This window comes from Parasteatoda tepidariorum, chromosome 3 (assembly GCF_982258835.1).
Source record: "Parasteatoda tepidariorum strain Cologne lab strain chromosome 3, Ptep-v5.0, whole genome shotgun sequence".
Taxonomy (NCBI): domain Eukaryota; kingdom Metazoa; phylum Arthropoda; class Arachnida; order Araneae; family Theridiidae; genus Parasteatoda; species Parasteatoda tepidariorum.
In genome coordinates this window covers 70,041,822-70,066,355 of record NC_141757.1, presented here as the reverse complement: position 1 = coordinate 70,066,355, position 24,534 = coordinate 70,041,822, and the positions used below count along the sequence as shown (strand labels likewise).

Sequence of the window (24,534 nt, the reverse complement as noted above, 5' to 3'; positions counted from 1 at the left end):
TGAAGCTTACTATTTTGTTTAAGACATATCGAGGCGTTACTGACGAAAGCAGAGTTTGCAATCAATTGTTTTTTTACTACGCATCATTGAAGGGACAATAAATTTGGTTGACGGGGCATGGAAGGTAAAGATATTTACACAGAATTAAAAGAAACATACCCTATAGTTTCATTCGTAAGATACGATGATTTACAGATACGATGAAAAAAATTAAGTAAAAACAAATAATTATCTATGGCAAAGTAAATAAGTATATATAACAAAGTTATGTGCTTGTAAAGAGTGATAAATTATTTATTTTATTATTATTTCAATTTTCGACCACGTAATTAACATCCTCTTCACAGTTTAGAAAAAATTTCGTTTTCCAGTTCAATGCATTTATTTATTATATTAGTACACTATATTAAAACTAAAAGCTAAACATCTAAACTAAACATTTTAAAATTTAGTTTCTGAAAATACTTAAAGATGATTTTCTTTTAATTGAAATGCAAATTTCCTCCATTGTTTTAACAGTATGATTGTTGATTACAGTATGATTGCTTTAACAGTATGATGAATTGAAGTGAGTGCAAGAAAAAAAATTCTGAACTTAAAATATTAAGGGGACCGGAAAGTACTGTAGATTCGGTGCATTTGATATTTGTTGTCAAGATTTTATTTTTAATCAATAATGTATTCACCCTCGTTAGCAACCACCTCTCAATGCTGGATCGAAAATGAATCGAAATGGATCGAAAGAAATGAATTGTATTTTGAGACTAACGAATATTTAATGGGCCGAAATGACATTACTTTCCGGTCCCCTAATATTACAGCCTTTGGTATTAAGGATAGTTAGTGATAGGTTGATTAAAAAAATACAACTTAGTTTAATCTAATTTTTAGATCCAGCTAAAAATTTCTCAGAAACTCTGTGTAACACATACTTTTTACGTAATGCCAGATTCTGCAGTTATTATGAAGATTTTATCAATCAATTTCTTAAAAAAGGGAAAAAAGCTTATTTTTGAACTGCAACATATTCTATTTTATTTATCAAATAGTTGGTTGAACAGAGCTTGAATATTTTTGCATTAGAAGAAACAAATTTAGTTTATTATAGACCAAATTTGCATCTTACGCACAATTCGTGTATTTAGCAGCTCATATACATGCAATAAAACAATTCAAATATAACAAAATGGAATATATATTTACTATACACAATTCATACATAACATCTTATATAAAACTTGTGATGTCATTAATGTGATTATATCGCTCATGGGTTGCAGTAGCGGCACAATTCAAAAAATCAAGTTTTGAGATAAATGGGTTTAAAGTTTTCATTGCTAAGGAAAATGCGTAAGAAATGCTTCAGCTTGATTAAACGAAGATTACCTTCAAGTTGAATAATAGGTTGCGCTAGTATTGCTGCTGAAAGAATGTGTATTTTCATATTTACGCCAGTTCTTAGATCAAAACGCGTGCTTTTGAGTTGTGCCACTATTGCAAGCCATGAGTGATATATGCTTATTCTTATATGATGTTTGTGTTTTAAATCTATAAAATATCCATTAAAAGCATAAATATCATTTTAAAACTTAGATGTTTACTCCTTTCGTTGCAGACTGAAGTCTGGTCTTCCTACTTATCGTCCTATCCATAGACAGATTCCTTCATCACCATCACGCATAATCACAACTTGGCGACAATGGACCACGGTCCAACAAACATGTTTTCTATCGTCTCTCCTCTGTACTGTAGGTGTCACCTTTTGGGTTGGAATATTTTTTGTCACAACATCAAGCACGTCCACCATTAATCATCATGACTCTGAAAGCCATCATTGGTACAAAGATGCCGTATTCTATGAAATCTATCCAGCTTCCTTCCAAGATACAGATTCTGATGGATACGGTGATTTTCAGGTATTTTGAAATGATATGGGCACAAGTTACGTTGCATGATACTTTCCCAACACACATCATTATAGGACTTCAAGATCGACTCTGACTTTAGTAATGATCTACATGATGGTGATGGTTAGATCGAAATGATTAGACCATACCGTGTTGAGTTTTAAACGCAAGAGTAGGCCTAAATATTTAATTCAGTTTCAAGTGACTGTTTATTTGCTACTATACAATGCACCGACATGCTTAATACAGAGAAAATTAACTTAATTGGTTGTTATTATTAATAATAACCGGTTAAAGTGATAAATTTGCTTAAATTATTCAGTTTAACCGAATTATTTGATTATTATTAATATCGACTGGTTAGTATTAATAATAACCGACTATTCACATTGACCGCAACATATAAATATCTTTTTATATATCAACGTCTTTGTAGTACGTCGTATATTTTCAAATAAACAGCCCTTTGAAACTGAGCGAATCCTGTAGGCTAACCTCGAATTTCGAATTTATTTTATTTTGTGGTAGATTTAGCGGAATTGAATGGATATTGATTATAATTTATTAAACAATATCTTAGGTTATGTTTTGGCAAAGTGTATAAGAATAATAATCTCATGAAAAATAATCCACGTATGAAATTACAAATGAAAAGTTTTAACGATTTATTTTAAGTAAATACATTTGAACTGTCTGTATCAAACTTGGTCTTTCATGAAAATATGTTAATGAAATATACATTTTCATGACCGGAAAATCTGCAGCTGGCAGGTTTATCCAAGCTGAACAGGTTGGAAAAGAGACACTAGACTAAGAGGAACACTCCGGTTCTCCAAAATAAGGAACATGGTGCTCATAGAAGAGCATGGTGCTCCTAAATGTTAGAAAATTTCCGATTCGGAACTCTCAAAAGCTCTATATTACTGACGGATACTAAATGAATCATTAACGCTGTTTTTCGAAGTTCTGTCACCAAGAAAAATGAATAAGCAGTAGTTTAAGTTTTATTTACTCTTGAAGCAATACAATGAATAGAAGCTATACATATAATCTGGCCATGAAGAATTATCTGGCTTTAGAACAGACACACAACTTAAATATTTAAAAAGTTATAGACCTTTTTTTAAAAATTCGCCAATTTGGTGACATTTTTCCATCAAGATAAAAATTATCGAAATCACTGCCTCATTCTCTGTTTTTGCACATTATGAGCCAGAGTAATGCAACATTGGAGTAAATTTTAAAATATTAAGAAATTGGAACACAAACGAATTTCATTTTCATAAAACTGTGGCCAGTCTCCATATTGACGTTTTGAGCCATTTTCAAAATAAGCGTAGACAGTGCTGGCTTTAGATAGGCTAAACAGTCATCAGTAACATTTGTAAATTCACAGTAGTTGTAAAAGTAGCATATTATTCGCAAGAAAGCATCATTTCATATAATGACTGAGCCTTCGAATAAAAATACGGTAAACGTGAATACGGTATACGTACAACAAACAAATCGTACTTTAAGTACGGTGGAATCAGATGGGATTAGTAGGAAGAAACTTGTTGAGAAAGTCTTGGTCTGTAGTAGCCTGCAGTGCGATTGTAGAAGAAGAAACATATTTCAAACACAGTTTTGTTGTTCATCTAGAAATTCATTTTTTATTAAATTTTATTTTGCCCAATTTTTACTGTTGGCTATAAAATATGTTATTCGTTTTATAAAGCTTAATAATTATGGATTCCGTGACAAATTATTAAAGGCAATTTTGAATTACCATAGAAATATATATAAATCAAATCGTAATATATATAAATTATGTGAAATTCATATAAGTCAAATGTAAGGATGCATCTGTTGACAAGGATGCATCTGTTGCATTTTTGAGCTTCATTTTGAAAAGTGTATCACCATTCATACAAAGCTAGATTAAAATACATAAATATCCAATGAGCGAGGGAAGCAAACTGACACTGTGAAACAATCTGAAAGGAACTGCAAAAGCAGTTTTGGGAATTTGTGAGCGAGTTCCTAGTTATATCAATAATTAATTTTTCGTCAAATGTCTGGTCTGATATAATAAATACTTATCGGATTAACATGAATTTATTTACAGTATTTAAATAATATTTTGAGCTTTTTATTATAATGTTAAATTTTAGTATCTCAAAGCATTTAATAAATACAACGAACAATAACCATAGAAAACCATAGGAACACAAAGAACAATTACCATAGAAAACAAAGGTAAACACGTAATTTGCAGAAAATATTTTTCTTGAATCGATACAGTTTTAGTTCTAAAAGTATATATACTTTTCATTATTGATTAAATTTAAATTTTTAAAATTTTAAATATTTTCAATTGTTTTCAAATGAAATAGATGACTTTGGTTTCTTTTCTAGGGAATCATTCGTCGGTTAGACTACATTCACAATCTTGGCGTCACAGCAATACGCCTTAATTCCATATTTAGTGCTCTTGACTATCCACTAGAATACGAACACATAATTGATTTGCATAGTGCAGATCCTCACTTGGGCCGGATAGAAGATTTTCGCCAACTTGTCAAAGAAGCTCACAGAAGGGGAATGAAAATCGTATTAGATCTCAATCCAACTGTCACTAGCGATCAGCATACTTGGGCATTGCATTGGGAAAGAGGCATACCTGGATACGAGCACTTTTATGCATCTCATAATCGATCAAAAGTATGTAAAAGATTTTGAGTCAGATTTCTATTATAATTTAATGAAAATTCTAAAATTCTTACCTTATATAAAATTATTTCATTATAAATGAATTAATTTAGAAATTAATTCATTCTTTTCTACATAAAATTAATTAAACATATATAGAATAATTGATTATTGATCAAAAGTATGAATAAAAAAAAGACTTTAATTCAGATTTCGATTATAATTTAATGAAAGTTCTAAAATTCTCAACTTATATAAAATTATTTCATTATAAATTAATTAATTTATTAATTCATTCATTATTTCCTGCATAAAATTAATTAAACATGCATAAAAGAATTGATTATCGATCAAAAGTATGAATAAAAAAAAGATTTTAAGTCAGATTTCTATTATAATTTAATGAAAGTTCAATAATTCTAAACATATATAAAATTTAACTATTGACTAATTTTGCCAAGTTTCCGTTTTTATTTGTAATAAAGTGATGCTGAAATAAATTTAATGCAATATGAAATAAGCGCAATGACACATGTACATTTATATAATCTTTTCGGAAAAAGAGTTTCAACTCAATTGAGAAGAAAAGACAACAAGGATAAGAGGATTTACCAATAGGGTAAGAGAACAAGATCAAATAAGATTATCAAAAAAACTTTGAAATCAGTTTCCACGTTGTTTTAACTTTATTTAAAGTATGGGGATAATCCGTCTTAATTTGGCAAGTGTTCATTACATTAATATTTGCCAAATGAAGATTGAATTTCATTACGTTTGTTAACACTCATTATATTATATGTCTATTACGTATACTATCAGTACAAAAATTCATTTCTGTTCATATTAATGTTAACGTGTTTGCAAAACTGTTTATCATAGTTTATAGTGAAATTAGTTTCCCTTACGTTTAAAAATGAAATTATAAATTAATTAGGATATAAATAAGTAACATTTATAGAAAACCTTGTAGATCATCTTTTATATTCATAATGATTAATAGTCACCCTAAAATAATTTTCTATACTAGGGATAAGTTAATTAAAATTCATCCAAAATCTTATACCTCTACTTACTATACTTAAAAAATAAATTTTGGAAAAATGAGGAATTTTCTTCAATTAAAATAATAATATTAATAGACAATAACGCAAAATTTAAAGGAAAATAATTGTATTTAGTTTAAATACTTGAGTATATTTTAGTAAATTAAAGTTGATATATGTTTTTCTGGTGCAATTGTTCTAAAAAACTAGTAAAAGTTTAGTGATGCTGCTGTAAAATTGCAGCTTTATTATATATTATACTAAATCATTTTAAACCAGAAAATTTTTAATTTTAGGTTTTTTCTTAATTCTAAGTAAAATTTTTGCTTTAGAAAATAATAATAATCTCTCAATATTTCAATAGTATTCAAGTGACTTAATGTTATTTATCGTACTTTTTTAGGTAATGAAAGTTGTAAAGTACAAATACGAAGGAAAAAAAATTTAAACGAAAATTATATTTCTTACATTATATAAAAAGAAACGTTTCATACAATCTTTCCTAACTTGAACAATATCAAAATTGCACTGTATCACTACTAATTTTAAAAAAAAGAAGGATTTTTTTTTGAATTTTGGTTACAAAAATCGCACTTCGAAGGTATAAGACTACACGACACGGTAAAAAAAGCTTTTTTTCAAAATTGAGCAATTTTGAGAAGAAATTCGAATTTGAATACCGCAAAAGACTTATGGGTTCATTGTATGATGCTCCGACCACCATAGTTATAAAACCTAGTGCAGGAAGAGGTAGGAAGCTTTATGGATGCCACCACAATGGCACATCATGACATCGTAATTTCGAATTTTAACGTTACAAATGGTTGCTATTTGGAAAATATGGTTCCAATAGCTTAGCCAGAAGATCGGTAGTTTTAATTTCGCTTTTTGAATATGTTACTGCATCTTAAGTACTTTTAAGCGAATATAATATGTAAAGCTCCCTAACTATCTCTAGGTAGGGCACTGCAACTATAGTGGAGCATCCTACTAATCACACAGAGGTTATTGGCTCGAATCCTGCCAGTAGACAATAAGCTTCACACTTCATTTCATATTTATGATTACGATTTTTGCTTTTTCTGTGGAATTAAAATAACAGAAATTTAACGGATAAAGAGTCTTCTTAAATGAACTGCTCAACTTCAGAAAATTAAAACATACAATTATGAAAGTGCATTAAAATAAAAATTCATTTAGTTTAAGTAAATTATTTTAGTGAGTTCTGTTATTAATTTCATGGTCAGGCAATATTTAACCAGGAGTAAAAAAAAATTTCTTCATGGCAATATTTTTCTTAATTACTTCTTTTTACGCCCCACATATAGTTAAGAAAGTTCGTACTTAGAAGAGACATTAATATAAAAAAAATTCATTAATTTTTATTAATTTTCTATCATATCGTACCATCAATTGTTTTTTTTCAATTAAACTGATGGTTCTGCGAAAAATCTTTTTAAAAGAAAAATTGTTAAGGAAAAAAGCAACAACCATAAAAAAACACGTTACTTATAAAATAATCATACAGGGAATGAGTAAATACAACAAGAATGGGACAGCGCATTACATGCATCAAAGAGGTACCTATAATTAGTGGCCTATTACGGAATAATTAAAAAGTTTTAAATCTTATGTACACAATGTTGTGTTTAAACTTATTAGGTATCAACGCCGTGGCTTCGCGTCTGACAAATATCATTGTAAGAGCTTTTTAAATTTCTGTGGTAGATACAAAACATTTACTTTGTACTAAATGCCTAAGTGCTAAAAAACATGAAGATCTTATGGAAACTGGATTTTAGTAAATATAGTTAATATTTTAACAAAATGTATGGTTTGATAACATTATTAAAATCCTAAATGAACTCGATACTCAAATTTGAGAACGTATATAAATAATTTACTTTATTTGTGTTGTATTCCTGTTCCTTGCCTAGGTTTGAAAAATATTGGAAATAACTCAAGTTACAGTCTTTGTTTTTCTGATTAATCTAAAGTCTCAATGTGATTTATTTTAAGTAAACAATATTTTTAATTAAAGTAGTGAAGATTACGTATGCAAATTAGTATGTCTTCTAAAACAATGCCACTTTTAGGCTCATCATATAAAATAACAGTTAATAGATTCTGATGAATGAATTTTTGGCACTTTCTTTGATTTGTGTCATTGCACACACGAACTTTTATCTGATAGTTATATTTTCATACGCATAAGAATTTTCACTTGCTGCTTCAGGCCATTGAAAGTATCAAGGAGAGTATAGCAGTAGATTTGAATAACGTACAGATAAAACATTTTTGTTTAAAGTTGAAGTCTGTGCTTCAATTTTACAGAAGGCTAACAAGTTGAAATAATGAGATAGAAATATGAAATAATAGTTCGACAGTTGAACTAAATTAAAAAGAAAAAATAGTGATTTTATTAATATTAAAAAAATAAAATCTCCAAAAGTGGGATTTTCCGTTTTTGCTTTTGAGGGAGAGCGTTAATGAGTTAGCTGAATTGATACTGATTTTAGCAAAGACGGTACAAATTTACATACTCTTCATTTCTCAATGCGTGCACTGAGCAAAAAGTATGGTCAAAACTGACAAGACATGGTACAATTTACTGTGTTTCTGGCAGAATGGGAACGCCAAAAAGGACGGTAATTTCTACCGATGAGCTTTGATAAAATTAACAATAAAATATTGTTTTCCAATATGTGATAAAATTTGGTAAATGCACTAAAATTTGGTAATTTTATCACGATACTTTAGAGCATGGCATAAAAATCATTTATTCGGTTAAATTTTCTTTTTAGTTTTGCATTTTTTACTAAATGTGTTGTAATAAGAACTTAAGGTTTGAAAGGCACCCTACCTCTTCTGATCTTACCTATCTTGAACTTTACTCCCTGAAGAAATCCCAGCTTCTCAGAGACTGGTTGATTCCTCCCACACACCATTGGTACAAGGGAAATAGGCCTGGAGCTTCTTTGACCCTTCCCTTTGAAAGGAGAGTCTGCACCACCATCTCCTACCTAGCTACCGGCCATCTTAAAGGTTTTCTATTTTCCGAAGGAACTAAAATCCACCCCATCTGCCCTAAATGCCATCTTACACCACGCTTCCGCCGATCACATCCTGAACTGTCTTGGTCTTCTCTGGGAAGACATTTACTCTACTCCTCTTTTGGTGTTTGATTTTCTTCAGGTCAACGGGTTCATAGATCTGGTCTGACTTCGTCAGGCCAGAAGAGGATAAGCAACAATAACAAGGTTTGAAAACCAGAATTTCCGTTATGCCATAACCATACGAATGGAAAAATTCCGAAATAAATGGTTTATATACCGTATATTTTGTTTTATTTAAAAGAATTATAGCTTTTTCTTTATAAAAAAAAGTCATTACCTTTCAATACAGTATTTTTACCAGAATATTTTTTCTCCGTGTAGGATCCACCAGAAATGGAAAGCACAGATGGTCCCCCACCAGAGGACTGGGAATTACCCCAAAGGACGTTTGGTGGTCACTACATAGTTAATTGGTCCAACTCTTTTGTACAAAAAGAATATCAGCGAGCTATGGCTCATTGGATTGATACTGGCATAGATGGATTTTACATGAAGCACTTAGACAAGCTGCATGTACTGAAAACTGAAGACGTGGTAACAGTTCTTCGCCAATGGAGATCAGAACTTGACAAAACAACAAACACCTGCTCAAAACATAAACATTATACAAAGCGCATTCTCATCGTCTCATCACAATTTGTAGATAGTCTTGAAAGTCAGACAAAACAACGTCTGTTTCGCTCAGAAGTGTTGAAAAACATTGATTTAGTGGATTTTCCAATACTATTGGGAAAGGAAAAGAAAATGCTGAACCTAATATCAAACATCAGAAAAGTGTCTGATTGGCCCAAAATTTCACCAATTACGATGTGGCATTTGGGTAGTTCTGATACATTCAGACTGGCATCTAGGATAGATGAAAGATACAGTATGGCGGCGTTTTTTATGCTAATGACTTTGCCCGGTGTGAGTTCATTGTTTTATGGGGATGAAATTGGATTAAAAGACAGCGTGGATTCTTTCAGCAATAGAGTAAGTACCCATATCATTTTCCTTATTTATGTATTCAAGAAAAAATACTAAATAAATAATTGCTTCTACTTGTATATTGCTAAGCTAGCATCAATGGCTAGCATTCACAAATAATTCTCGGGCTAAAGTTACGAAGTGGAATTCGGAATTGTTCTGGCTTTAAGAAATGCATGATATGCTAAATGCGCTTAACATTTACTTTTATTTCTCTTGAAATGACGCAACACATAAAACAGATTTTAACACAAAACAAAACGAGACGATGCAATACATATATTTACAGGAAGAGGACAAACTTAGAGGCTGATAATGAGCTACTCAATATCAACAGCGCCAAAGCGCAATCTCGAACCACTGTGAGAGACTTTCAAAACAGCGTAATGTGATAGCACTGCTTTGAGGGCAAACCATGCATTATATTTATAATAATAATCTATTTGGTGGAAAAAACTAATAACAAAAAATATCTTATACATAATTTATTTTTATAGTTTTGAAGTCGTTGTTTCAGACTCATAATGACATGTATTCTACTATATTATAAGGCTATGGAACGAAACTAATTTTTAGAAGAAAAAAATATTTTTAACACTAGAAAGACGGAAACTTTGTATATACCTACATTGCCCAAAAGCAGTCAAAATGGCTGGATTGTGAACGAATATATAATGTGTAAAAAAATTTGTTTAAAATTAATTTTTAATATTTTTTTAATATTATTTACAGTTACATAACAAGTTATTAATAAATATTAACAATAAAAAAATTATATGTCGTACAAAATTCTAAGAAATTGTGTCAATATATACATCATTGTTTTTCTAATTAAAATTAAAAGCAGTCAAAATGACTTTCTTAGGCAATCTAGTGCTAAGCGAAGTGTATTAAATATTTAAATTAGCATCTTAAAAAAAGGCAAGATTCAATGAAATATTTGCTTTCTTTGACTATTTTGACATTCTTTGGAGAAGGCATGGTTAGGTAATGCAAGGTTAGGTAAAGCTGTGTATATTATTGTTAAAATGTTAATTTTAATTAAATTATCTCATTTTTATCCCTGCAAGGTTTTCAACCATTCTCTTTAATTTAAGCTTAATTTCGTTTTATTGAGGATTTTGCAGGTGCTTAGTTTCTTCTTAGAAGAAAATATTTTGTGTCAAAAAGGTTGAAGATCTAATTTATATATTTCATTCTTTGTCTGGTACGGAAAAATCAGTACCTGATAAGACTTTTATTTAGTTACCCTTTCCAACGTTTTCAACCATTTTCTTCAATTAAAGTTTAATTTCGTTTTATTCGGAATTTTATAGATATATTATAATTTATAGATATATTGGGAATTTTATGCATACATATAATTTATAGATATATTAGGAATTTTATAGACTATTTGTCACTGATTTGAATTTTATTTATTTTATCTTGATAACTAGATTTCCGCAAAAGATTTTTTTACTGTAAATAATAACAGTCGAAACAAATTAAACAAGCACAAGATTATGAAAAATGAGTAAGAGCTAATACTTTTCCACTGAAACAATTAACAATAATTGAAACAATTACAATGCTTTCAAACGTGTTTTTAAATTAGTGGAATTGAGAAGTAGAGAGCAAATAAACAGAAAAATATATACAGATTTTTTTCAGAATCATTTATGGGAAGAAAAATAATAACAATAATTATGTGTAATAATTTGACAAAGAGCCTTAAATTAACTCCACAAGAATGAAATTAAAATATAGTCTTATTTAAAATTAATAAAGAAAGAAAATAATCAATAAAGAAATAATCAATAAGTATTAATAAAGAAAAATTGATAATCAAAAGTAATCAATCACAATTAATCACGAAATTAAAAGTTTCTAAATCATTAGGTAAGTATATGTCCACCATCTGTTACTTATCTCACTCACATGCTAACGCCATAGACCTCAGTGCAATTTCCACGTATCCCTTTACTTTTTCTGGTAATTTTTTTCTACAGCTTTAATGATTTATATTGTACAAGAAATTTATTTTACATGAATATAGCAATTTCTTTCTTTAGTACTTGATAAAAACCACTCTTCTCCAAGTGGAATTGTTTATTGCTATTTTACCATCTGAATAATCGACAGAATCGATCGAAGAGCAATATTAGACGGCAATGACGTCAGAAATATATATATGTCGTAAAGTGGATATTCATTCATTTAGAGCTGCTTTCCTTGCGCTTGATTTTTTAAAAAACAGTGTATACATGATATATCTAAAAAAATTAAAAGTATACTTAAATGGGTTAACTCCCTTTTGTGGGTCAATTTTACTAATTTCAAATCAATAAAGGTGCAGATGACTTTTCGATTATATTCTGGGTAAAAGTTCTTCAGGCTTCAGGTAAAAGTTCTTCAGGCTATTTTTCATTGGCTGAGTGGTCACATAAAATTATGATTTATGGTAAATTATTATGGTGAGCTATAGATCTAGCCTCACCTAACTTTATTTGAAGCTTTAAGTTTATTTAACACCGTTGGCAACGTTCAGTTGACAGCTGTAGTTGTAATTTGGTTTCTCATTTTTTCAGCTTTACTTTTCATTCTCGGCCGTCAGATCAGATGGTTGTGCACTTGTTTTAGTTAATAAATTTAGTTTATGTATGAATGATATTTATTTCTTTATGCATAACGCTCAATAGACCCTCGAAGACATGGGGGCCTAAAATTATATACTATTTTTATAACTACTGGATGTTTATAACAGTTAATCGTGAATGTTAGTTGGCGTGAACCATGCAGATCTGGCTTGTCAAAGCCTGCAAAAATTGTTTGTAAGAAATTTCTTTTGGTTGGTAAACTTCTAACCAAATTATTGTTAATTCAAAACATTTAATAAATTTTAATTTGAATGCTATTTGTCTGCTTTAGTTAATAAGTTTATAGTAGCTAACAAACATATAATAAATAAAGGCAGAAATACGATGAGAGGCCTTAATTTGGCAGAAATTACACAATAAATCATTTACATGTTGACAAGAACTTAAATTTTCTAAATGTGTTCTCTTTTTAGAAAACTAAACTTTCTTAAAACTGCTTTGCAAGAAGTATTAACAAAACAAAAAGTACTATTAATTAAACTTTAATGTCATTTTAATGTTACTTCCTTTCAAAACTAAAACGAGTTAATCATTAAACATGAAAGTGTTCAATTTCTTCAAGAATTAATCAATATAAAAGCATTTCACTTTAAACGTAAGAAGTGCCAAGCTAAACAAAAAATGAGAAACACCTAGCATTATCCATGAAAAGTTACTTTAATTTCCCTGGAGAATTTCAGGTAAATAAGAATGCACTATAATGTGGAAACTCCAAGAAACTGAGCAAATTAACTAAAAAAAAAGAAAAAAAAGAATGTATGAGCGAAATGATAAATAAGGTTTCCACGCAATTTTTTTACTTCCTATTTCTCTTAACTATGAATATATAAATGTTTTTTCGAAGTCTTACAACGTAAATAAATTCATCTATCTTTTGCGAAAAGTAGAAAGAGCAAGAAAATTCTTATTTGCATTAGAAATTGCATTCGAAACTCAGATTAAATATGCTATTCGGAAAGTGCATTCTAGTATAAAAGAAAGCGTGCATTGTTGCTGAAATTGAAGTTTGCTTGAAAACTGATGAACCTGTCTGGTTTCTAAAGTACTTTTTTCTTCTTTTTTGGTATTGTATATTTATTACGATGACAATCATGTGTTGAAACATGTTTTCTCATTTAGTTGAAAACGAAGAAACTATTACTTATTTTTTTATTGGATTGATGCTTAGTTGTTTTAACTATTCTAAATATTTGTTCACAGAGATATTTGGAATTGAAGACGATTTAAAAACTGTTGGAAAACTTTTATAAATTATCCAGCTCGTTTGTCTCATTTATTTGCACTTGAAATAATTTATTTACATTCTTAAAACGCGTATACTTTTAAAATATCAATGTGTATTTAGTTAGAAGAATGAATGTTTAAAAAACATCAAAACGTTAAGCTTATGATCTCGTATTTTGTAATAAAATTAAGAATAGATATTGCTACTAGTTTAATCATACTTAATGAAACAACCGAAATTTTTATGTAATGTCGTAAATATCTTTAAATATTCTCTTTAAGTTATTTATTTTTCACAAAAATATGGAGAACACACTTGCCAAAAAACATGGCTAGCCTTGATGCAAATAAATAAACAAAATGTAAAAAAAAGAATTGAATTGTATTGATTTCTGGGAAGATTAGAGAATTTTGACGGAAACAATAAATCATTACTGTCATTATCGATTTCTTAGCAAACCGAAAACGTGCCTTAAAATATGTTTCGATTTACAAATACTTGGAAAGAATTTGATGATTTCATAAATCTGATGACAAGAAAGTAAGATATGCTAATAGGTAATTGATAAGACCAAATATTTATATTTATAACGGTCATTAAACATCCGACTTAATTTTTGGATTTTCGACTACTAATATTCAACTCTGTAGCCTTGTAATTTTGAACCCGATCCAGAAGACTAGGAAACTCCTGGATCAACCATTGGGAAAAATTTTGCCTTCGTAGAGAACTACTTTTGTGATGAAACTAACCCGCATTTATGTTACGTGGAGAGGAAAACCTTGAAAATCTCCCACGGTTAGCCTGATGGCAAAGGGACTCTAACCCATGATCCATATACCAATGAAGATATTTTAAGTTTGCACTGTGATCGGTGCAAACCCGGATGCGAAATTCGTATAGACTAGCGATCGCTGGGATTCTAACCCGAGTCACCTCATTGGAAGGCGAACGCTCTATCCCCTGAGCCATCTCGGCTCGCTAGGACCAAATAGAATTTTTCAAGAAGTAGTTAAGCAAATCAAGTGAAACCTAATAAATGCATCAAAGTATGACAGAAATGATAGCAAAAAGATAACGCCATGAAACTGAGATTATAAGTTAACGGGCATTACAGAATTTCTTCCCCTAAAATGATGGATTAAATTTCACTTGTGGCGGGGTTAATATGGAGAATGGTATGAGTACCTTTGATGGTAATAACAGAACAGTTAACAGAGTAGTTTATAAAGTCTTGGGACATTAGATACCAATCCACTGCGGCAGCTCCCTTCAGGCAATTTTTAGCCCTAGGAACCTTCTGGGAAAGGGTGGTGAGCTGCAAAAACTCTAGAGATATTTCTAGAGATGATTTACGAGATTTAGGACAGGAAAATTGAGTGACATCTGAATTTTCTGTTTGTCTTAAATGTTTTCAATATTGTTTAGTCATTCATTATCGTTTTCCTCATAGCTTGATGTATATTTTTGTAAAATTTCACTTGATTTGGTTCTCTGTTCCTTGAAATGTCTTCAAAAATATATTTAGAAATTATCCATCAGTGTATTAACGGATACTTTAACTAAAGGAATTAGACTTTTTTAAAAAGAAATTTTTCATGTTTGATCAGCACATTATTTTGATTTTCTAATTGAAATAAGACCAGTTAATTAATTTGTGTAGATTTAACTAATTATTTAACCCTTTTTCTGCGAACTGTTATTATGTAAACTTATAATGGTGGTTAGACGTGCCTCAGCAAAATAGTCAGCATCCATGGAGCACATCTTAATAACAGTAATAAATTCACTGAAAATAAAAAAAAAGTTCAAAATCAAATTTAGCATGTATTTATTAGCCTATTGTAAAATAACTTATAAGAATAATATGAGCACTGTTTGGTATAAAAAATACATTATAATAGAATAAAAACACTCCGGTAGCACAGTCGGTTAAGGCGTCACTCAAACCACGTTCAGAGAACTGGAGGTAGTGAGTTCGATCCTGTCTGCCGACAAAATAACAGGCATGTATACACAGCAAAGTGCACGTAAAACCAGTCGTGGAAAAAAGTCTTCTCATTTGCTGTGCTGAAGAAATTTGGAGAGATGGGTACCAGTTCAGGTGCAGCCCATGACGCTTGATCAGGGTCATGGGATTATGGGGTATTTCTTACATGACCGTTAAAAGAGAGAGCGCTAAAAATAGGGCTAGGTGCTTGGCAATTGTTAGGTGATGTGTAACAAATTAATAAGATTTTTCAGTGAGCCAAACTTTTGTGATTCGCATTTGACTGTCAGTGTCATATATTATAACGATGCAAACAAACATAAGTTAATCTGGGGGATTAACCTCAGCTCACGCGAGATGGTTTTGAAGGGAGGGGGGGAATGCATTTTTTACTCTAAACTAAAAGATATTCACGAACACGAACGATTTACTTCTTAGCTTGCAAGTTTCGGTAGATGCTTTATAGTTTTGTTTTAGATTTGCTATTTTGAAGCTTTTCAATGAATATTCTCAAACAACTTATAAAATAGATATGGAATTGCACGTTAAATTTGAAATAACTGAGAAAAAACAACAGCTAGAATTATACAGAGAAGCAAGGTGGCTGATGGGTGAAACAGGTCCAAGGTTCTGTCTTCAGAACGGGCAAGCTTGTCCCAAATTTTCATTTCTTAAGAGAGTCATTAAAATGAGTTCCAAGCATGCTTGGGCTTCCTGTTGGGGCTGGATTCTTCCCTTAGAGATTTTCCATTCAGGTGATCACTTAATTAGAACTTTGGATATAGCATTGTAGGAGAAAGTACTGCACTTTTTGGTCACAGTAGGCCTTGGCCCTCCATGGACTGTCCCGCTATTCAGTTTAGTTTAGTTTTACTACTATGAAGAACAACGAATTATAGTGCAGTTTAAATATGGAAGGAATGTTCGCTCTATCACTCCACTCAGTATCTCTACATTTTATCTAATGAGAATGCCGGGAAGAGAAAAAGGACAAAAAAAAATTAAATGGAAGGAGGCAACAAAAAAAGATAGACTTAATTTATTTATCAACATTTCCTAACTATTTTTATGAACTGTTTAGATAGTATTTATTATTTAAATCATTTAAGGAGACTAAAACATAATGAAATTTTAGTAAACAATGAATGCTTTCAAATGTAAAAACTGTAATGTAAAGCAATTAAACAAGACGCATAAGAAGATTATGCTTTTTAGAAATAGCTGTTATTTACATACAAAAGAAGCATTTATCTATCATAGATACTTTTTTTAAAAGAACCTAAATACAGCAAAGTATCTTATATTAGTATAGTTTAACCTTCACAGAGAGCAAGAAATTCGTAATCTGAAAAAAAAAAAAATATTTTTTTTAGACAACTACATATATTATATGAAAAAATATCACTTGTAAGCATTGAACAATATTTCTCTTTCCAAAGCAATAAAGTAGACTTGTAAGAAATCAGCCTTTCCCGTATTTCCTCGGGGTCTTGTGCCTCAAGTTGTTTTTTTCACTAGCAGATGCTAAAGAATTCCCTCTAGGTAAAAATAGTTTTTCGGCAAGGCAATGCGACTGAAGGAAGAAAAAAAAATGGAAGACAAGTAAATAAAGAAAATTTTTCCAGAAAATAGAATTTTCTCTTTGGGATTCGGGGATTTCTATCTTTGTAATCGTTCTTCCAAACATCCAAATCTTAACAGAGAGGAAATGGCTAGAGACAGGCTTATATATGTTTTTTCCTCTTTTTAGTGAACAAAATAGGAGCAGACAGGACCAAAAATAATCATATCTTTCATCTATAAAAGGACAAACTCTTAAACGAAAGTAAAATGATTTCCTACGTGTTAGAATGAAAAATCTTTTAGCCTGGAGACAATAGCAAAGCAACTTTCAAGAGTAATTTTTGAGGTTTATTTTCTTGAAACTTATTTCTTCTGTAGTAGCAAGTGCATTATTTCAACCAAGCATATATTGCACAATAATAAACCCTTCCGTAATACATGAATCGATGGACATATGAGGCTAATTCTCATTTAGAAATCCAGTTTGTGAATTGGCTTAAGATAAACGGTAGATTTTCTATGGGATTAAGATTCGGAGGTCTGCCAGTTAATTCTAAAACAGACTTTGTTCTTGGCAAAGTATTACTTCATTTATTTTAGAATAATGACAAGACCCCGGATCTCATTGAAAATTTCATCATTGCATTAAAGTTTTAATTTTGGCCACATTCTTTCTGCCATTATTTTCTGATATTGCTCACGGTTCATCATATCTACGTCACAAACGGGTGGTGCTACGTCATTGCGTAAAAAAACTCTTTATTTTTCAAGAAAAAATTTTATTTTTGGAGAATTCCATTGAATCAGTTATTACGCTCACTAATGTATTTTAGACTAATATTTTCTCTGCATTAACTACTATGGTAATTTTTTAAGACCATGAAGACACCTTTTTATGTGTCTAGTGTATAAATTTTACAAATTTTGTATTTTTTCTCTAAATAAAACTATGAAATTTTTTCCGGTTAACTAATTAAATTATTAAATTCTATCTCAAAAGTGATCAATATATAATTATTTTTGAGATTAAAAGCCGTAATTGGAAAAATTAGTTTGGGGAAAGTTTTGGCTTTTTTTCATGAAAGATTAAAAAACAATACGTCTAAAATTTCATCCATTCTACACAGGACTGAACTCATAAAAATTCAACTCAAAAATTTATAAACTAAAAATAAACTTTGATTTTCAAGATTAATCCATATTTAATCTTAAAAAATATCGTTTTTTCTTTCGAAATATTTCAATAAATGTAATATTATAATATATTTACAAATAATTTAGTTTGATATCAACATTTTATTTGAATGAAATAAGATATAGCACGAAATCTTTTTAGTTAGAAATTGTTTTAGAACGATAAAATGTAGGTTGTACGATGTTTAAAAACTGATAGAGTAACTGCTTCTAAGAGTGGTAAGTGATTTGTATTTATGTTGTAGTAGTAAATACATTCTTAAATATAAAAATTTTAACTCTCGGAAATCAGTAATTCTTAAACTACATTTTTTATTTCCAAGAAGAATTGCTTCTTTTGAATCACTTCATATTTTAACGAAATTCTTCTCTAAGATATTTGACAAAACTTCTTCCTAAATCATATATAATCTCCGTGCATTCTAAAAAGTTTATGCAACTACAGGTATATATGGTTCCGCTTGTAAGTTAAATGCAACTAAAATTTTACTTCTACTGTAAACAATGCAAGAAAAACGTTTAGAATAGCAGGAGTATAAATGCATGGTGGTTTTCTTTTTATCCACTGTGACGCCATGACCAATTCTCTAAAAAAACATTTGTCTCATTTAAAAATTGTTTGTTCTTAATGGCTGAAGATTGCTTGTGAATCAGGTTTCCAGGGTATATATAATACCTGGTAAAAATCGATTATTTACTGAGTCATTCTCTATTTATTTTAATCTGCAATTCCTATCAATTTTTTTAATAAGTTACATTAAGCCTATTGCTTCGAATTAAAATCCTAATCTCAAACATGTGAAGATTGTTATTTCCGTAATTTGACAAAAGAAGGATTCTATCAGAGCAATTTCGTGGCATTTGACAGTTTATTTTTGACATTCTCAAACCCCGTGTTTCGTGATTGTAGAAGTGTTCATTTTTCCAGAATTATCAAACTTTTTCTGATCATTAACTTAAAAATGCTTCACTGATTTTAAAACATTACATATTACGCTATTATTTCTTGGTTTATTAATAAAAATTCTAGAAAAAATATTGGGCGTACATTTCCATTTCATAAAAAGGGAGGTGAAAATATTCTGCAAATACCTGACCTTTTTTTATCATAAAAAGACTTTTAATCTAGCATATCCAAAAAACACCATTCAATGCTTTACTCAAGAAATGAAATATTGATTTTTTTTTCAGCAAATCGATTTTTAAGAACTCATTATTAACAAGGAAGAGAGTAAAGCAAGGAGAATCAAAAAGCATAAGACATAAAAAAAATAAATTTAAAAAAAATGGAGAAATTCTTTCTGAAAAGAAAATTCTCTCTCACCTTTATTATTAAATGTTAAAGATTAAAGTATTATGAAAAAAAATAATGTTTTGTGAGAATTAATGATCATCATTCTGATCGTCGTGTTGGCAATACTTGTATTAATTTTTTCACATCCACCAATACTTCTTGCAGTTGAAATTTTTTTCTATCTTCTACTATTAGTATAAAAAGAATTCTAACGAAACAAGATTTTATTCCTTGAAAAGAAATTATTGTTTTTTAGAGTGAATTTATCATTTGTAAAGTTAATTTTTTTAATATCAATTCTTTAAAATACGATGTAAAGAAATTCAAAAGATCTTATTAAATTTTTAATAAACTACTTTAGTGCCAGTATCTATAAGGCAATAAAGTGTTTGTTGATTTAAAAAATAGCTTACTTTTGAATTCATTACTTACTTTAAAATAAAAGTTTAAATTGAGTATATGTTTTTAATAAATTTTAATTACAGGGAGTTCAAAAATTGACCAACTCTTAAAACCTAACCTAAACCAAAAAACCTAATTAATCTGTTATGTTCTGTTTAAGAAACTGGCTAGTTATCCTCATTTGTTTCAAAACGGGTTACAATGTCAACAGGTGACACTGCTAACTGAAAAAGTAAAATAACATTGTTCTAAAAAAATGCAGCAACCGCTGGAAGCTTCAAGTGACGTCATCGTAAGTAAATCATGCCATTTGTCGATTCACAGACCAATGAGGTTCGATACATACGCGTGACCTTGCTTACTGGTATGAAATTAAACATGATTTGAATCACATTGATGGACATAATCATTTAATTACTTCTCTAGTTGCAAGTACCCAATTAGTTGCAGTTTGAGAACAAAATTAACAGATGCCCGTGCAATTACTTCTGTTCAAAAAGATTGCTACACGCTGTCCATTTTAACCGATATATATCCATGTGGCTACAATAAAAAGTATTGTTTGGTGAACCCGGTGTAATTGAATATGATTTATTATCTCATACAGCCTTAAAACATTTAAAGAGAGGGAAAAAGTACTGCAATGAAGTACACATTTTCCTTTCTAAGTTTTAAAAAAAAATATTTATGACATAATTCAATGATTTTGCCTTTTGCAATAAACGTTTCTTAGAGAAAATAATATTTTCGAATATTTTGTTATCTGATTTGTTAAATCTGAATTGTTTTGTCTTCATATAGGTATATCGTGGAGGACAAATGACACCAATGCAGTGGACAGCTGACAATTCCAGTGGAGGATTTACTGATAACATGACATACCCGTGGTTGCCCTTGAATCCTGACCACTACTCGACCAATGTTCAAAACCAACATGTTCGTCTGCAAGAGCTATCCAAATTTATTGGATTTATAAAATCGGTTCTAAAAAACTACAAACATAGAGATCACAGAGTTGAGGTTTTGGATCCCAGCATCGTACTTCTCGAGCGAACACATCATGGCAGAAACTCCAAACGAGTTGTTTTTGCCGCCAATTTTGGCAACGTTTCAGAAGACAAAGAGTTTCCAGAATCATATGGAAATGTCAAGACTCTAATAGAGACTTTGGAGCCTACAAGGACCAGAGTTCGAAATCGAGGATTTACATTGAGTCCTGGAGCTGCATTTGTTGCAGAAGTAGCCCTCATGTACAATCCACCACCCACCGCTGTTGTTTACTAATGTGATGTTGGAGAATGTTCAAAATAAGATGTGGTATGTGAAATTAATGTGAACAAACTAAACACCGCTTTAAATTCTCGGAAAGACTTTAATCAGAACTTTTGCTAAAACTGTATATTTTCTTCAAAAGTCTGAACTTTTGGGGATACGGGCAAAGTTTTCCATCAATACAAATGTTAAGCAAGCTGCTAAATACAGAGTGTTTATAATTAATCTTACCCTCTTCAGATCAACATCATGTCCCGTCTGATGGATGAATATCGTTGAAAATCTATAATAAAATAAGTTCAAATTTTGACCTCACGGTAAATTATTAAAAAAGAAGACGTAAAGTACAAATGAATACAACGTGGTGACGCAAAACTTTATTTAATCATATGTGTTCAATATGCATTTTTTTTTTGTCAAAAACATGTATGTTCGAAACACGTTACAGCAAATTTAAACATTGGACGAAGTTTCTCTCAATGTACTGCAGCAACTTGACTTGATATGCTAGCTTTCATACCAGCTTTTTCTGCAAACCGCGTCCATCTTTTTCCTTCTAGCACGCATCTAACAAGCCAGTCTCTTAAAATTTAGGTTCTTCCTCTTGTCATGGCATGACTTTACATCTCTTCTACAACACGAAAGGTGCCATCTATTGGCCAAAGAGTGAACTATTTTTAAAATAGATTTCTTTTTTCGACGGTCCATTTAATATACGAGTTTATGTATGCATTCATCCACGAGATAGAATATTATGTTGAGCTTATCAGGGTAATATAATTATATACACCTAACATGTAATGTGTTTTAATCTCTTTTTCTTGTTTATTCCAAAGTTTGCTATATTAAACATATTTTACATCATGCTATTGTTAAGTTTAATATTCTAATTTCATTGCCTACCAAAATGATATATACTAATTATCTTTATTATCTTCGGCATTGTTATATATTATCTATTTGAGTGATGGAATAATTTGAGAAAGTATATATATTTTACATAGTTAAAATTTTATCTTGGAGCTGATGATAGATATATTGGCATCTTAGGAAATAAAATTTGTACATTAAAATTAGAAATACACATTTTGCTGATTATTACCCATAGTACATTATAGAAAATTCCATCAAAAGTTCTCAATGCCGTTTATAAAATGTAATTTCATTTTGAAAATAAAAATCTATATTGTAATTTCCGAATTACTTTTGATATTAGATATTTTAAGAATGGAGGGCCTAATTATCGAGTATTTTTTTCTGGTTCCGGCTTTTTTAAATATATCATTTAGTTTTGATAGTTCAAAAACACTTTTGAAAAGTCGACTAACAAATTTGGCTCTACACTTTGAGACGCCAAAGTATGTCGTTTTCAACGCACGAACTAAAAATATGGGTGCCAAAAAATTTAAAATGATTTTTAAAGATAATTTTATTACAAATAAATTTTTACACTATTGCTCATCTTCGCAACCTAATCCACTTTAGATTATATTAAATTTTAGAAGCATTTTCATATTAAAATCGTTTTAAAATGATTATATTATATTTTAGTTCTTTATTGATTGTAAGTAATTTATTGATTATAAGAAGTGACGTGAAATTTATAACTTACTTTTTTTAAATTTATAACTTACTTTACAAAATAATGAAAAGATTTTAAGGATGGCACTTCGAATTAAGATCATTATAATGAAATTAATGAATGATTTGCTTCAAATTTAAAAAAATAATGTTGTTCAAAATGAAAGAAAATGTATTTTATTAATTTATTTTTTAAAACAAATACAGATTTCGCAGATACAGATACAGATTTCGCACCGATAAAAAGAGTAATTTTCATACATTATTTCTCCATCACAATTTTATTTGCAATATAAAATTAATTTATTTCTGAATAAGTTATTTAAGTTTATGATTTGCTTTTTATTCTTAGATTTTCAATTTGTTACATGATTTTAGACCCGCTTTTGATGATATAAACAATAAGATTGGAGGTATAAATTGAAGTATAACGGAATCAAATATATGCAATTTACATACATTAATTTAAAATTTATTTAAAATTGATATTTAAATCCAGTTTTGTAAACTTTAAGGTAAATTTTCAATAAAAAATGTAATTCGTAACATAAAATTAAAATGCTTATTTTAAATCTCATTTCCGAATTAATAATTTAAAATATTAAAACGATAAGAACTAATTTTGTTTAAATGCTTTTTGAAAGGAAAGAAAAATATTTAGTTACTATTTCTTTTTGAAACTGTAGTCTTAAAAGAAGTCTATAACTTAATTTGTGTTACAATAAATATTTTTAAAATATAATTCTTTTTAATTTTAAAAAAAATTTAAATTCAGTAGATTTAGACAAATGTAGAAACATAACATTTTCCTTTAATCCATGCATAACAGTACTTTAAAAATGATACCTAATTAAATTGCATAGTTTTTAAATTTTTAATAATTTTTTTTCGCGGAAAATTTATAACGTATTTGCTTTGCTTTATAAATACGTTTTTGTAAAAATTGTATGAAATATTTGTATATATGAGAAAAAATGTATGTTATGATTTTATTTTCATTTTCATTAAATAATAATTCATATTGTTCATTTACAAATAAAAAATGTTTAGAATAATTAGATGCTTTGATTTATTTCAGTACGTTTTTCATTCAGAAATTACGTTTCAACGTTTTAAGAAATTGTGGATCAAATTTCGAAAAAAAGTACTGGCACCTTGAGTTCAGTACCCTTAAAATTCATTTTACCGTAAAGTCTTGGTTTTACTGTAAAATTTAATACAGTAATTTTTACAGCAATTAATTTTTCATTGCAGTGATTGTATAGTAAATACTACAGTAAAAATTATGGTACATCGCATTTTGGCACCGTAAGATTTTACTGAAAAAAGAGATTTCGTAGTTAAAAGTATCGTCGTCTTAATGGCCATACTTTTTACAACAATTCGATTCGCAATTGCTTTACAGTGCATGTAAAATAATTTTTACAGGAAATAATTTTAACTGAAAATATTTACCTGTAATATAATTAGTATAAGAACATCTAAAAAAAAGCTTATATCTATGTATTATTCAAACTTGAACTATAACTTTATAATTACAGAATACATTTATATTCTTACTCGTACCCTTTTAGCTTCACAAGTTGTTTTTAATCACTCTCTTTGAATGTACGTAATTTTAAATACCTCCATTGTTAAAAAATGGTAGGGC

General features: G+C 29.5%; 1 protein-coding gene across 1 annotated transcript in view; it reads left to right on the top strand.

Annotated features, from left to right (window-relative positions):
- The window catches only part of LOC107452642 (alpha-glucosidase), a 76,418-nt gene extending 52,477 nt beyond the window's left edge, over window positions 1–23,941 (top strand). The window contains exons 3-6 of the mRNA XM_043039289.3: window positions 1,616–1,916; window positions 4,305–4,610; window positions 9,079–9,729; window positions 20,832–23,941. Coding sequence (XP_042895223.2) covers window positions 1,616–1,916; window positions 4,305–4,610; window positions 9,079–9,729; window positions 20,832–21,314 — 1,741 coding nt within the window. The 3' untranslated portion in view covers window positions 21,315–23,941. The remainder of the gene's footprint in view (window positions 1–1,615; window positions 1,917–4,304; window positions 4,611–9,078; window positions 9,730–20,831) is intronic.
- Window positions 23,942–24,534: the final 593 nt, after the last annotated feature.